Source organism: Falco biarmicus, chromosome 5 (genome assembly GCF_023638135.1).
Source record: "Falco biarmicus isolate bFalBia1 chromosome 5, bFalBia1.pri, whole genome shotgun sequence".
Taxonomy (NCBI): Eukaryota; Metazoa; Chordata; class Aves; order Falconiformes; family Falconidae; genus Falco; species Falco biarmicus.
This window is the reverse complement of record NC_079292.1, coordinates 81,091,378-81,106,619: the sequence shown is the minus strand read 5'-3', so window position 1 is coordinate 81,106,619 and position 15,242 is coordinate 81,091,378. Positions and strand designations below refer to the sequence as shown.

Below are 15,242 nucleotides of genomic sequence, written 5' to 3'. Positions count from 1 at the left end.
TCTTTTTTTTTTTTTTTTCTCTCTCTCTCTTTTTTTTTTTTTTTTTTTTTTTTTTCCCCAAGCCCACTGAGGCAGAGATGAGGCAAACAGCCATAGGAAGGTGGTTAGTGATGTCACAAGTTTGGTCTTTTCAATAAAAGCAATAGAGAAGGGTCTCCCTCCCTATATATATTAGGAGAAGCTTCTGTTCTTCATAATAAAAAGAGCAGCAAGGGAGAAAAACACCTGCTTTTAACACCTTTATTTAGCACTAATCTGTTGCAGACAGACTAAAAACTCTGTAGAGCTGTATTTCTTTTGAAAAGTATTACCTTTTTTTTCATTTATTTAACTTCTTTTTTTTCTTTTTCTTAAGCATAAAATATAGTTTTGGAAGCGATTGCTGAGAAGATCAACCACTGTTTTGCCAGGGTGATCTCTGAGAGGCACAGAGGGCTGTAACTCGAGGAAAAGGTGAAGTAATAAATTGTGAAGAAACTTCAGTATTCCAAGTTTATAAAGGCTATCTATTTTGCCTGAGTCTGTAAGGGTTGGGGTGTTTTTTTCTTTTTTTAATTTTTTTTATTTTTTTTTTTAAAGGGGAGGAAATTCTAAAAATGTTTGATGGACGTTTTACCTTTAACACGTGCAATAGACATATGAGTGTGGGGGGGCTCTTTTCAGGGGATCTCACAATTATTTTTAATTAGTCGAAAGGGCAGTGTAAATCAAAGAAGCCTATTAGCTATACATTTTAATTTATAGCCTACCAGGTGTTCAGGGAATTTATTTACAGCGTCAACGATTTAATGTTTTCAGCATGATTTCTATTTCAGCTCTTACGTTTTCGGTTTTATTTGCCTGTGTGGTATGAAATTTGGCTAAGGAGCCGGGCTTTTAAACTGTGGCAGCAAGTATCGTTGAACGTAAAATAACTTGCAGGTAGAGAAGTGGTTTGCTTTGCACCTAAACTTTCTCCCGAAAGCGTTCCTCAGTCCGAGAAGAGGATGAGAAGGAGCAGCCAGCCGGCACACCTCGGTGTTTTGTTGCGGCTTGTGAGGGTGTTGGGAAAGCATTTGCTGTAAATCAGGCTGTCAGCGGCAGAAACCAGCGACCTCCCCGGGCTCGGGAGCGGCGGCGGTGCCCGCGGTCAGGGCTCTCCGGGGAGGTTTCGGCGGGGCGCGGAGCGGAGCCCCGCGGAGGGTGCGTGGCCGCGGATAGCCGAGGGCTGCCGGGATGCTGCCGGGATGCTGCCGGGACGGAATCGGCGTCCGCAGGTGCTCGTTGCTGCCCGCCTGGGCAGGGCCAGCGTGCGGGAGCGCCCATCCTCTGCCGCAAGGAGGAGGCTGCTTGCGAAGTGTTCCCCTCCCGCGGAGCCGCCGGGCGTGGGGGCGAGGGGCGCACCGAGCCCCCCCCCCCCCGGCTTTAGCCCTGCACCTTACTTCCTAACAGCCGCGGGCAGCTTCGTGCGCAGGGAGGCTGTATAAAGGGATGGATTGTGTTACCTTTGGTTTTTACATAAGTGTATTCCTGTGATGGAAAAATCTGGTCCCTCCGCCGGGGGTTGGGGGCCGCCGGGGGTGCGCGGGGGGCTGGCCGCCCTCCCCCGCTCCGGGCACGGCCCCGCCGCCCCGCAGCCCGGCTGCCCGCCTCGCACGGCAGCGCAACCTGACACAGATATCTGCAACGCCCCGCCCGGGCTGGCGGAGGGCGAAGTGGAAGGCGAAAGAGGGAGAGGAGGAGAAAACTTTCCACTAATTTACTTTTTTGGCCAGGAGCGCCTGTGTTCATAGACTGCGAGTCCTTCCCCCAGCCCTCCCCCTTAGCCCCCCCTCCCCTTTTACTAGCGTACAATTAACATCATTAGGAATCAACCCTCCAGCTAATAGGGGAACTGCGACGAACAACGGTAGGTGCGTGAAAGGAAAGGTGGCGACGACCCCAGGCAGGGGCTTTTAGGCTGATCTAACAAGTGCCCCCACTGATAGGGGGTGGGGGTGTGGGGGGAATCGCCCTTTCCACTGTGCTACGATAGGGGAGGCGCTGACCTGGGGGTAAACACAAAAAGGGAGAGGTGGAGGGGGGAGAGAGGCAGAGAGAGAGGAGCTGCAGAAGATGCGGAGAGCTTGGCCGGAGTCCTTAGGGTCTGCTGAGTGCATGTGCTGTCGGGTGTTTCCCTTCGCTCCTTTTTGATTCCTGTCCCGGGAAGCGCCGATTTCCAGTCTCCTTTTTGGCTGTGGGTATCCCGCCCGGGCTCTCGCTCTCTCGGCACATGTTCCTAGGGCGCCATCTCTTTGCAAAACCCTCCGTCCTCCCGCAGGTCTCCCAGAGGCTGCTTCGGAGCGTGTGAACATCGCAGGCTCCAGCCCAGTCCAACCTGCGGAGCCAAGCATGCCTCCCAGCCCCTGAGCCTCCCCGGGCTACCGCTCCTCTTAGTCCTCTCGGGCTCTCCAGCTAGGCAGCAAGCCTTGCTTGTGTTCCCTTTCCTTGTCACAGTTGTGGACCCAACTTTCCGGAAGCAGAGGACGTGAACTTGACCCTTTTTTTGCGGAGGTATACTTAAAGACAGATGTATAGATGCATCCCCTCCCGCCTCCCACCCCCCGCTTGAATCTCTGCCTGGGGGTGCGTGTCTGCGCGTGTGTGCACAGACAGGAGGGTGGCTGAGCTGACTTTGGGGAACCTTTCCTTATCTGCAAAGAGGGCTTCTCCTCTAACATAAAGCCCTGAGACGGCGGCTTAGCGGACTAGAATTGAGCAGAGCTCCGGGAGGCAAATGGACGCGCTCCCTAACCCGGTTCAAGTATGAGCCAGATGATTTTTTAACTAATATTGAGAGAGATCTTGCCTCCGGGCAGCGAGAGACAGAGGGAGGGAGGGAGGGAGGGAAGGAGGGAGGGAGGGAGGGAGGGAGGGAGAGGCAGACAGCAGGGAAGGGAGAGAGACGGAGCGAAGTTTGGAAGAAGTGAGCCGCTGCCGAGAGCTCAGAAAGTTTGTTTTTCCTTCCCAGCCTCGGAGCTGGTAGAGCCGAAAGCGGGGACTGCCTGAGGACGGTGCTGGCGCATGTGTCCCTCGGGACTGATCTCCCTTTCCTTACAGGTTTTAAGACCCGGAGGATACAATGTTCACTAAACTCTTCCAGCAGTGGAGTTTCGCAGTGTTTCTGCTGAGTTATGCCGTGCCCTCCTACGGGAGATCAGCAGAGGGGATCAGCCGCAGACTGTGAGTTTCTAATTTTTTTTATTATTATTTTTTATTTTTCCCCCTCGCTTCGGTGACGGTGCGGGTGGGGAGGGAGGTGGCGGGTGCCCCCGGGCCGGCAGCGCCGGTGCCGGCGGCAGGAGCAGCCCGGGGGGTCGCAGCCCCCCGCAGCGCTGCCGGCGCGGCTCTGCCGGGAGCGGCTCCGCGGTACCTGCCCCAGGTGCTCGGGGCGGGGGCAGGGGGCGTGGGGGGCAGGGAAGGGGCACTTCCAGATGCCTGGCCTCGTAACGCTTTTGGGGAGGGGATGTTAAAAGCGGGGGGTCTCTTCTGCCGAGGGGAGCAGCAACGCAGCTGGGTGCTCGCCCAGCATGTGCTGCTGCCCATGAACCTCTCCGGCCCTAGCAGGGAGCATCCCGTGTTATCAAACTGCTATGTGTTACATTAAATAACATATACTTCTTCGGCACTGGCATGGAGCCAATATTGATAAGGGTAGGGGAAACACGCAGTAGTGAGGGCTATCATGAAACTGAAGTACTGAACAATTTCTTTGGATTTCTGCCACTTCAGAAAAAGAAAGAAAGAAAGAAAAAAAATAATTCCAAAGGGAGTCCAGTATCTGACTTGGAGGCAGAAGCATATTTTTTGATAAATGATAATGTAACTTAAGAGAGTCTGTTCAGGAAATGACCTTTTTGCTCCTTCCAAAATAATCAGCGTGGTTTATACTAATACCCCTACGCAAAGTGCAGAAGAGAAGCCACTGGGCTGATGTAGGAGCAGCTGTCTCACACATCTAATTCACTGGCTTTCATTGGACTTGCATCAGATTTTCTAAGGAAGAAACACCTCAGTCATGCTGTGGAGGGCTGTATTGTTACGAAGTTCAAAAGGAAGTCAGGTTGGAGAAAGAGGGCTGGAAAATCCAATCACAAGTTATAGGGAAACATGACACAGCAAACAATTTCAGATGGGTTTCCTTGTTAATGTTTTATTACATACATAAGGACAAGATCTCCAAATAGTGCTTCCTCTGCCATTTAAGCAACAACAACAACAACAAAAAATAAAAAAATCCCTCAGGTGAAGTGACTTCAGACACACCTAAACTTTGGCACCAGGCAGACAGCTATTACAAATCTCCTACAGCAAATCATGTAGAACATGTTATTGCTGATAATGCTGCAGCATATTCTTCCCAGTCCATTAATGCCTAGCTTTTGTACTCCTGAAGACTATTCTTGAACTATTTCTTTCATTTGAGACTATTTTTGTCTCTTTGGATATAGAGAAACGTAACTTCAGTTTCAGAAATAAAAAACGAAAATAATTGAAGTACAGTCAAATGCTGTTATTTTCTTGGCTAGGAAACTCTAAGTGGATCCAAGCCAAATTTGTTTTTTAAAAATGTTAATTTGCTAAGAAATATTCTCTCTCTTTTTGAAGTTAGCATTGTTCTAACACTTGTTTTTAAAGGTCAGGGTTAGAGTTCTTCCCAACATCCCCATTCTGTCCTGACAAGGGGGAAAAAAGTAGAAGCTAAGCAGTCAAAATGCACTTCTCAGCTCCCTCTTCGCTATGGCATGTAAAAAACACACAAGAAACCAGTTAGCTGTCAGTTAGTGGCATTCACGTAGTTTTGTTTGTGGGTACAGCACAAATACAGACACCACACTCAAACATGTGTCCTGTTTTAATACCACCACAAACCATTCCTAGAGTTAATGGTTAATAACTCACTTAAGCCTTAGAGATATTTTTTTTTCAGTCAAAGTCTTAAACCAGTAACGGATGAAAATACTGAAGCACGTTATTATATCCATGCAAAAATAATCAAAATGACATAGGCCTGGTTCTACAGACTTTACTGAGGCAAATCTCCCATGGAAAGCAATAGCAAATTGTCCCAAGAAAAGACTGCCAGACATATTATTTGTTATAGAAACACTTTAGCTGCTAAAGAACTTCTGAGAAACCCTGTAATGCCTCGAAGTGAAATTAGATATTTTTATCAGCATGCCCAGACACTGCAGCATCGTGTCCCCAGATCTGTTCAAAATATTTTTCCTAACCCTGAGATAGGTTGAGCAGCTTTCACTCCCCTTGGAGCCAGTGGCAAGGGCACTCGGTCTTGCAAAATCCAGACAGAGAGCTGACTGAACCCTTTCCAGTAATTTTGCTGAACTTATAATCTGACCCAATGTGAATAGTCAAGGATAATAATGATTAAATAAGAGCAACTCTCTGAGACAGAAAGTTGTCACTTGAAGAATGTTGCCTCTTAGTGACGCTAGATAGCTAGGCAAAATAATGGAGAAGGAATGTGCCTGAGAAGAACAGCTTATCTGGAAGTACGTGAAGTTAGCAGAGCCACAAGTAATGGATTTCTACTGTTTTCCCCATAATGAGACATTGTCTCATATGTGTATAGTGTACTTGGATGCAGTAATTAGCTTGGACACTCCAGTCAAATGCAAACCATCAACATCCTTCTCTCAAAAGTGCCTACCACATGTAAGCTTAGCATTTGCTGCACTTGGTTTGGGTACAGACTTTTTCCTTGAATAAGAGGTGCATTTTATAGAAGGATGGAAGGGACCTCTAGTGGGTCATCTTAACCCTAACAGCCTAATAATTTTTTACATATTGTACCCGACATATGAATGCACTCATTCCAGTTTCCATTGCCTTCCTACTCTGTGTGTGTGTGGGTGAGATATTGTTGATATCTCCATTATGAAGCACTTCTTACATCAGCCTTCTTGGGCTAGTATTTCTTCCTGATTTACAAACATAGGAGTTGTTTGAATAACTGAGGCAGAAGGTCAAAGAGATATGTATCTGCCACGTCTTTGTTTTGAGGAGATTTTTGATCTAGGGCATACAAAGGAAGCTGATAGGCAAAATGTAATCCTTAAGTCTGGCTGAGTAATAAAAGTCATGTGAAATGTAACACTACTTAACGTTATACAATCATCTGGAATAGCAGAATGTTATTTGGGGCCAGCCTTGATGCTAAATATCATACAGACATTTAAAGAGAAACCCACCCTCTTTGGCACCCTAACCCCTCACGCATCAACCCCTGCATTATTTTGGAAATGTATACTCACTCAAGATGCAGATCTTGTAATGCTCTTTGACTGCCTTGTGTGTACTGGAACCCAGTCTTTAGGTTTCAACTCTGTAAAATGGAATAGCTTTTCAGTCAAGAGTACTTTAATAACAGGCTTTAGAGAGTCAAGATTTTGTCACAGTGGGTAAATTGACCAAATACACATTACAGGATTAAGGCAGCTTTAGGTTGTCTGTGATAAAAGGCATTATCCTTGGTAGTTTACAAGAGGCAGTAGGAAAGCTTTGCTCATTCACATGAGACATGCTGTTTTAGACTGCAGTAAAGCACTGAGATTTTGTATGCTTTTTATAAACTGGAAGAGTGAAAGGAGAACCACATTTCCCATGCAAATATTCTGGGAAAAATAGATTACTGAAGCTAGGAATGTAATGTGAGCCACAATGGACAGCTTGACAAGCAGCACAGCAGTATGCCATTCAGAGGGGTCCAAGGTGCTAGTTTTATTAGCGTACTTGCAAATCAGATTGATCTTAATGAGACTATTGTTAAAGATGGCTATTGGAGAGCTTCAGGGAGTGCACTGGTCAAAAAAAATCTCCTGGGGGAGATCTTGAGCTTGTGTTAATGGTCACAGCTGCACTGAAGAGAAAGAAACAATATGGGTTCAGATCAGTATTATCACATTGCGGTTTTGCTTAGGGGCATCGAGTTGAAGTGTATAAAATATTTGCCCTAAAGTCCAAGGTCATCCAAAACTGATTTTGGGATGCTTAAAACATAGACAATGTTTGATCAAATGTGTGCTCACAAGCCTGAGTATATCTAGGTCTGATTTTGAGCAAGTACCCCTGCTGTATAACTTCATGCAAAACCAACGGTCATCTTTCAGTCTTACTGTGGAATGGGGGAAAGCTGCTGTTTGAATTTTATGCTGAATAATAGAGGTGTAGTATCACTTGAACCCAATAGTCAAAAAGTGCAGCTCTACAAAGACAAGAAGTGAAGAGGATGCTCTTAAACCAATGCTAATTGAAGCTGACAATTTCAAATAGCTCTACTGTTGATCACATCACAAATCTAAAGAGTTTGACTGAAGGGACTGAGAAAGATCTATTGCAGAACACTGCCAATCATTTAGCATACTATCTTTGTCCACCACAGTTTGAATCCCGGTAACATAGCAGGATAATTAGGGACGGGACGGAAGGAAGGAATATTCACTCACAGTTATGTGTCTTCTCCCATTTCACCCACATACAGAAACAACTTCTTATCCAGCTAGCTGACCAAATGATTATACGACAGGCAAGGCAGCGAACTCATTTTCTTTGGGCAGTAAGAATCCAGTCACATGCAGTGCCCTGATGCAAGATGAGAGGATACATAGCCAATCTCTGCACACTGAAGTAGGACAATTGGAAGGATAAACTGTATTATAGCATTCATGGGAACATAGCTAAAATCCCAGCTTGTGCTCTTTCTGTGGTTCACAGTGCAGCTGTGCGTCTATCCCACATCAAGGAAAAAGCATGTATTTTCTCACGGTTATTTATTATCCAGGTGCCATTTGTATCTTCTTTCCTCAGATGTTTCATACTTTCTTTGCCAGTACAACATCTCTAAGAGATAGATAGCCAGCCATCTCCCAGTTCCTTGAAAACAACAGAGGTTAGTGAACCAAAAGGTCATGAACTCTGGAAAAGTACCAGAGACCCAAACAAACCAGCATGCTCTTGAAGAAGATCCAGTGAAGAGGGCTAGTGTAAAACTCAGAGAGCACAGCAGACGAGAAATTTGGCCCCAGAAGCTCATGCTTAAAGGAAAGGCATCTAAAGCCATAATTAGACACAAGTGGCCAAGTAGTAAAATCAACAGGAGCATCTGAGGCTCATCTCTGCTGATGCTCAGACTGCCTCTCTGGATAGCTCATTATGGGCTGAAGCGCCTGTGTTTTAAGCACCCTAATTTGAACATTTTTCCATTACACTCCTGCAATTGCACTTATTTAAATTTAGAAATGAAATGCACTTTTATGTATTTATTTCGTTTTTTGAAGTAGATGACTGAGCAGAAGAAAATTATTAGAATGATGCTGTATAAACACCGTTTCCGGCTTCAGTACAAGTACTTGTTATTCCCTCTCTTGCTTGACTGCAGTGCTCCATTATCTGACCCTTTAGTTTTCCTGTATCTGACGACTGAAGTGTGATATATTAAGAGTTGTAATGCTTTCCTAGAACAGAGCAGTGACTAATCCAGCTCCAGGTCCAGTGGTGTGTGATCGGTTAGCTAAGAATTATTACCCGCTTAGGTCTTTTCCTTCTCTGTAGGGAGCAGCTACTCTGAGATGTAGGACTTGCTCCAGCGGTCTGACTTAACTGGATGTCTCCAAGCCTGAAAGCTGGTACGCAGTCACTGTGGCCACCACTGTCAAAGGAGAAAGGAGCTCTGCCAAGTACTGGGCAATAATCAAATCCTAAATGTTTTTTCCCCCTCCTCTCTTCTCTTTCTTTAGCAAACGGGCTGTATCGGAGCACCAGCTATTACATGACAAAGGCAAGTCAATCCAAGACTTACGAAGAAGAATATTCCTTCAAAATTTAATTGAAGGTGTCAACACTGCAGAAATCCGTGCAACTTCGGAGGTTTCACCTAACCCTAAGCCTGCTACCAACACGAAGAACTACCCTGTCCGATTTGGTAGCGAAGATGAGGGCAGATACCTAACTCAGGAGACAAACAAATCACAGACCTACAAGGAGCAGCCCCTGAAGGTATCAGGGAAGAAAAAGAAAGCAAAGCCTGGAAAACGTAAGGAGCAAGAGAAGAAAAAAAGGCGAACCCGCTCGGCTTGGCTAAATACTGGCATGTACGGAAGCAGTGTGACCGAGAGCCCGCTCTTGGACAACTCTTTTACTACACATAATCACACTTTAAGGTAATTCTGCTATACTCTTTTGGGGGGCATCCCATGTATTTGCTGAAATTGTTATCCTTTGGTGTGAGAAGCCAAGGCCTCACTCAAACCTGGAGTAGTACCACACTGTTACGCTCATAACTGGGCAGTGGCTTTTCAAGCTGTGCACAGTCTCAGGGTGCTTTCTGGAGGTAAGTACCCTTTCCACTTTCCACTGGTGAGGAAGTCTTTCTTTCCTATGACAAACAATTCAGGTAAATTACTTATTGCCAAAATGAACTTCCTGAGGCTGAGTAGCAAGTTATTTCTGCAAAAAGAAAGCACATCATAGCCATCAAAATTTCCTTTCCAGTTTTCACTGTAGTGTCTCTTATGTCAGATCTTGGGCCCACACTTGGGCCTCAGCAGATTAAAAGCTTCGAGTTTTATTTAAGGCTCTGCATCTATAAAATGGCGAAGTTTTCTTTCCTCCTTCTCAACGCCTCCCCTTTTTGGCAACTTTCCTACCCTTACTTTACAGTTTTTCATTTTACTGTTTAACCTTAGGGGAGAACATGGAAAATTTCTCTCTTAGTAATATCTGCAAACAACGCAGACCAGCCTTTCACCATAAAATTTTCCCTGCCATTAGGACTTTTTAATTCAGCTCCATCTTTTTGCCAGCTCGTGAAACAATTACGTTGCTGCTGAAAAATGTTGAGCATTGCTTTTGGAGAGAGACGTGCTTCACTCATGTATGACAATGAAGGGTTTTCAGGGCAGTGGTGGAGACTTCAGCCTAGGTACCCCAAGCGACTCATTTGCTTGCAGTCATCTCAGCTTGAGTGGAAGCTGGCACACTTGCAGACAAAGCCAAGGGGTCCACTCCTCAGTTCTCCTCAAAGGTTTGCATTTTCAACAGGAAAAAACCCACCCTTTTCTCTCCTCCTCCCCTTCACTTTGGCAGAATAGAGACATAAGAGAAGTGCCACTTGCCTACAGTAAATCCCTTAGAAAGAGACGCCAGCTGTGGGATTTACTAAAATCCAGTTTGGGGTTAAGATTTACAGGCCACAGTTTGCAACATGCTCCATCGCCTCAACGTCTGATGGTATTTACAGGAGTTATCGGCATTTGGGGCTAGGCATTCAGTGTCCTGGGCCATAAACTGGTAAGCATGGCTGTAGCAGTGAGTAGTGAAGTAAAAGAGGCTGGTTTGTCTCAGCGCCTGAAGAAAGGCATGCTGTGGGACTCCGGTCAGGAGATGCCTGACATTTCAACAGATGTTAAGAACTGTGGTGGCCAATAAATAACACCTGTCTTTGGCACATAGAAATCTTGAATGTAGGGGAAAAAAATATCCTAGGGCATTTCAACTGTTATTTCTTTTTCTTACTCCTCTTTCTTTTGTTGTATACCCAATGGGATACGTAGAAGAATTACAGGTGCAACCCTGTTGATTTTCCTAGTTCAGTCTTTCTGTTTGATATATGGTTGGATGGCTGAAGGCAGTCCAGCTTTACCTTACTGATATTATTGCCCAAGATGCAGTATTCCTCCAGGGCAAGATTCCTAAAGAAGACCTGTATTTTAGATACTTACTTGAGGATGATTAAACAAAGAGAAGCCATAAAATAGGAAAAATTAAATTCCTCCTTCACAACTACAGAGCATAATATGCTGGTTCAGCTCTTAAGAAACTGCCAGTATATGAGCTTGTAGATATCCCAGTAGGCCGGCAAAAGATGCAATCTCTAAACATTAAATGAAAGCAAGTCCCAAATCCCTGACATGTCCTTTGGATAGGGGGAGTCAGGTTCAATGCAGTTGTCTATGCAGTTGTTAGCACATGCTGGGCAAGCACATTTTAGATGGAGGGATGATCACATCTGAGTGAGGTTGATTCCTCAGCTATACTGACTGAATCAGGAACTTCTACTCTATCTGCTGGTGGTGCACAAGGGAGGTGTGTGTAGACAGGATTTCCATATGCTACACCAGTGGAAGCTGCTTTTGCAGCACCCCTAAGGCTAGCTGCAGCTTAGGAGAAGCACCCATACTTAATGGTGAAGAAGTGGGTATGAATAATGCATCAAGGTAAACTTCAAGGAAATGCAAAGATTAAGTTTAAGCATACTTTTCACTGTATCTTTGTGCTTCTTTTCTGCTCAATGCACTGAATTGAAATCCTCATGACAACTCCCTTGATTCCAAGATTTTGAGTTTAGGTCAGAAAAAAAGACCCAAAATAATATGCTTTCTAGATCTTTTGGCTTACTACAGGAAGTATCTCATAAAAAAAAGCTCGTCTTGCAAAATCTGGGACCAAATCACAGAAGGCAGCTTGCAAGTAGTCATTAGTACAGAACCCATTGTCAAGATGTGGCTTAGCTTAAACTTGAAAACAAAGCTTAAAATCCAAGCCAAACTGAAAATGTCACCCTTTTAAAAATAGGCTTGTGTAGTGCAGACACACATATACAGTCATGCTGTATGAATTACGTGCCATTATTATATCTATTGTAGTATAGCTTGAATACACCCTAATATTACTAGTTAATTATTATGGAGCTTCATGCTAGCATTACCATTCCGGGCACTTAAAAAATTCTTTCTCATGGACATTTCAGCTATATTCCCATTCCAATTAAATTAAAGCTGTTATTACCTAATTTCCTAAGAAACCTTTCAAATGAGTAAACTCCCTAACGTTAAATGTAGTCTCACTTTCAATGTGCACATAAAAATCCCCTCTTAAACTCTGAAGGATTTGCTTTTTTTGTGTGTCTCACGCCCACACACGTCTGCCATGTGGAACGCTACCCGCAGCTTTGGTGATCAGTCCAGCAACAGAGTGAATCCCACTCCATCCTATAGCTTTGCATTCCACCCTATAGCTGTTTCCCAGGGAACCAACATGCATTACAGAAATGTGCTGTTCACAGGAACAGAAGGGAAAAAAGCCCATCCCTTCAGCATTTCCTGCAGCAATGCTAAAAAGTCACTTAAAATGATATTGTAATGTAAGTAATATACTGACAGGATAGGAGCAGGTTCTGCATTTGTTCTCATGCCTTCACAAGGAAGGGAGGAGCAGAGAGCTCACCCAGGCTGCCAGCACCCCTTAGAAAACTCCCAAATCTTAGGACTGTATACAGCTGACTGTTTCAGCTTGGACTGAATGCAACAGGACTTGGGGCTTAACACGACGAGATGCTCGTTTTCTTTCAGGACCAAGCTCTCTGGCTCACTGAGGGAAAGTTTCAGGATTATAGCCTTTTCATTCATTCAGGCACTTAAAGATACACACTATCAAGGATCCAGTCACTTCAAGACCTGAGCAGCCTTTACTGCATGAGTATTGCATATTCCCATGTGCATGACACCCCAGAAATGGGTACCTCTGAGATGAACAGACCTTTGTCTAACAGGTGGTCTATCACTGGGAAAGATAAACCAAATCAGCCCTGTGACTGTTTTAATCAGAAGCCTGGCATCATCCCCAGGTGGTTAACACAGCAGGGGCATGATTGCCACAGTGTTCAATAAGGACTGTCTTTTTCTTATCCTCAAACAAATTTCTAATTTCTCCAACTGTATTTTTTTCTTTTTAGCACTTGGCATATTTATTATAGGTTGATACAATTTTTCTACCTGTAGCATGCAAGAATCTTCTTGCATAAGACTCTAAAGAAAACTAAAGCCTGTTCTTTTTTCTCTGAGTGTACAATACAGTGGAATAGATGGCCTCATCTCATGTCAAAGTCATGACAAACTGTGGGTCTTCATACTGCTAGCTGAGTTGCATTGAAGAAAATAGCACAGAGGTCTTGAAAAGATGTCTAAAAGTATAACATTGTTAAACAGGCCTTATCATTGCAAATGTTTACTAGCAAGGTATACCTGTTATCATCTGTGGTACTCTTGCTATAGATTTTATATCCATGTATTTGAAATGAAAATTAATTTTTCAATTTTTTCTGTCTTTTTTTTTCTTTGCAGGAGGCGCTGACATTTTCAGCAAGAGATTTTTGGAAGACATATTGCAGTATTCTGTAATAGTGAACATATGGGAAGTATTAAAATATTTATTACCTGTATATATTGTAAATGCTCAGAATAAAACCTTTTTCCCCCATTGCTCTCTGAAACTGCACATTTGGTTATTGTGAATTTACCTTTTTGTTTTTCCCCTTTTTTTTTTTTTTTTTTGGCTAAGGCTAAGACGATTATTATTGTCACATTTACCATAATTTATTTTGTTGACCGGTGTATTTATTTTGTGAACGTATCTTGGTGCTGCTGACTTTCTATATTTTTTGTAACATAATGCACTTTAGATATACATATCGAGTAACATGGATAACTGACATAAAATGTTCCTGTTTTGTGGTTGACTTCAGTGAATGCCTACATACAATTGTTCAAACTGATTTTCCTTTGTGCATGTATAATAGCAGTATTTTAAAATTTGTAAAGAATGTCTAATAAAATATAATCTAATTAAATCATGACTCAGAAGGAAAAATGTGTCCTTTAGGAATTTCAAGAGCAGGAATACTTTTTTTTTTTTACTACATTTGAAAATAATTTTAAATTTAATGTGTTTACATTGGTTCATACTCCCACATTTTCACATTAGCTTTTACTTAAAAATCGCTCAGAACATATTTTGTTCCAGTGTTCTATTTCAAGTCAGCTAAGTTGCTGAACAACCTGGGGGTACTGTCATCTAGCTTAGACCGTGCTGCAGGGAAAACATGATTCCCAGCCTTTCCAGCCCCCAGCCCTGCAAAGGCTGAAGCATTACACTCTCCAAATGAGAGCATGTGTAAAGCAGCTCTAGGGAATGCATCACTTTTGGAAGGTGCTCACATGTCACACCCTGTAGTCCTGTTGAAAAACAGACAGATGCTCAGTGTCCTCGGCTCCCACCAACTTTACTCAAAGATGCAAATGTCTACCACATGAGTGGAGTCTCAGCTCTTTGTACTTTGGGACCACCTCATGTTAATATGTGGGGGTGGGGGGGGGGGCAGGGTAAGTGCATTTTCTGGGTGAAAATATAAAGGAAAGAAAATATAGTAACCACAGAAGGTGACATATCGCTAGGTACTGGTGCACTGCCACAAAGATGCCTCACATGGATATTTCTGAAAAGCATTTGCATTACTTCTGCCTTATACCCATAGATACTTGCAGTTAAGGGGAGGCCACCTTCATTACTTCATGGCCACTGGCTGAAGAAAAAAAAAATGATCTGTCACTTTTTTTAAAGTGAACATACGAGTCCTACTTCCTACCCTCTTCGCTACCACCCACATGTTAATCAGAGCAGCTGCTGTGCAGGCAACCTGAATAAAAGAGATTGTTTCATGGAGATATCTGTACTTTGTAAAATCCTACTGAACTTCCTCTGTCTCACTCCCTTAACATCAGCAACATCAGAAAAATGCAAGCGTGGAAAAATAAATTACAAATCCTGGGAATTTTAAGATCGTTCTTGTAATTGTTGCTCCATTCTGTAGTTGCCAAGCTTTTCTTTTTTATTCTTCTTTCTTTTTTTTTAAGTGCCATCTTTTTCCATTGCCAAAGTACAGCCATCATATAATATAAAACAGATGTATTTCTGCCTCTACCCAATCTTGCAGAAAACTACCTCCAAGCAAGCACTAAAAGCAAGAAAACTTGAGAAAAATTTACCCATCCTTCCCCATCCATTTCTCTGAAGTGTGAAATTCAGCGCTTCATTATGTCCAGTTAATTACTATAGCCCCAAAGCATATGCTTTTCTTTTTCAGATGAAAAATATACATGATGAAATGTAGCACAACTTCAGGGTTGCATTAAACAAAAAAGGCATGGTTCCTGCACATTTTCAGCTTGGCCTCCTTGCACATCCTGCCTATTTATAGTATCCAGCTAATGTTTGGATTTATACAACTGAAGTTAACTGCAATATATTCAGAAGACGATTTTGTATCTCAAGATTACCAGCATATCCCAGCTGGAACTAAAACATAAAGCTACGGTGGGCAGAGGCAATTCATCTTTGTCAGAAAGGATGACCCTTGGCAGACAGGGAGG

The 15,242-nt window shown here is 43.6% G+C and overlaps 1 protein-coding gene across 4 annotated transcripts; it reads left to right on the top strand.

Annotated features, from left to right (window-relative positions):
* Positions 1-215: 215 nt before the first annotated feature.
* On the top strand, positions 216-13,662 carry PTHLH (parathyroid hormone like hormone). Of its 4 annotated transcripts, none has more exons than XM_056341999.1 (4): positions 216-453; positions 3,079-3,201; positions 8,775-9,197; positions 13,158-13,662. In XM_056341999.1, exons 2-4 carry the CDS (start codon positions 3,101-3,103, stop codon positions 13,165-13,167), a joined length of 534 nt encoding a protein of 177 aa, XP_056197974.1. In that variant the 5' UTR covers positions 216-453; positions 3,079-3,100; the 3' UTR covers positions 13,168-13,662. The 4 variants fall into 4 exon arrangements, with proteins under 4 accessions (XP_056197974.1, XP_056197972.1, XP_056197973.1 ...); XM_056341997.1 differs by lacking the exon at positions 216-453 and adding an exon at positions 589-1,888; XM_056341998.1 differs by lacking the exon at positions 216-453 and adding an exon at positions 1,930-2,215.
* Positions 13,663-15,242: the final 1,580 nt, after the last annotated feature.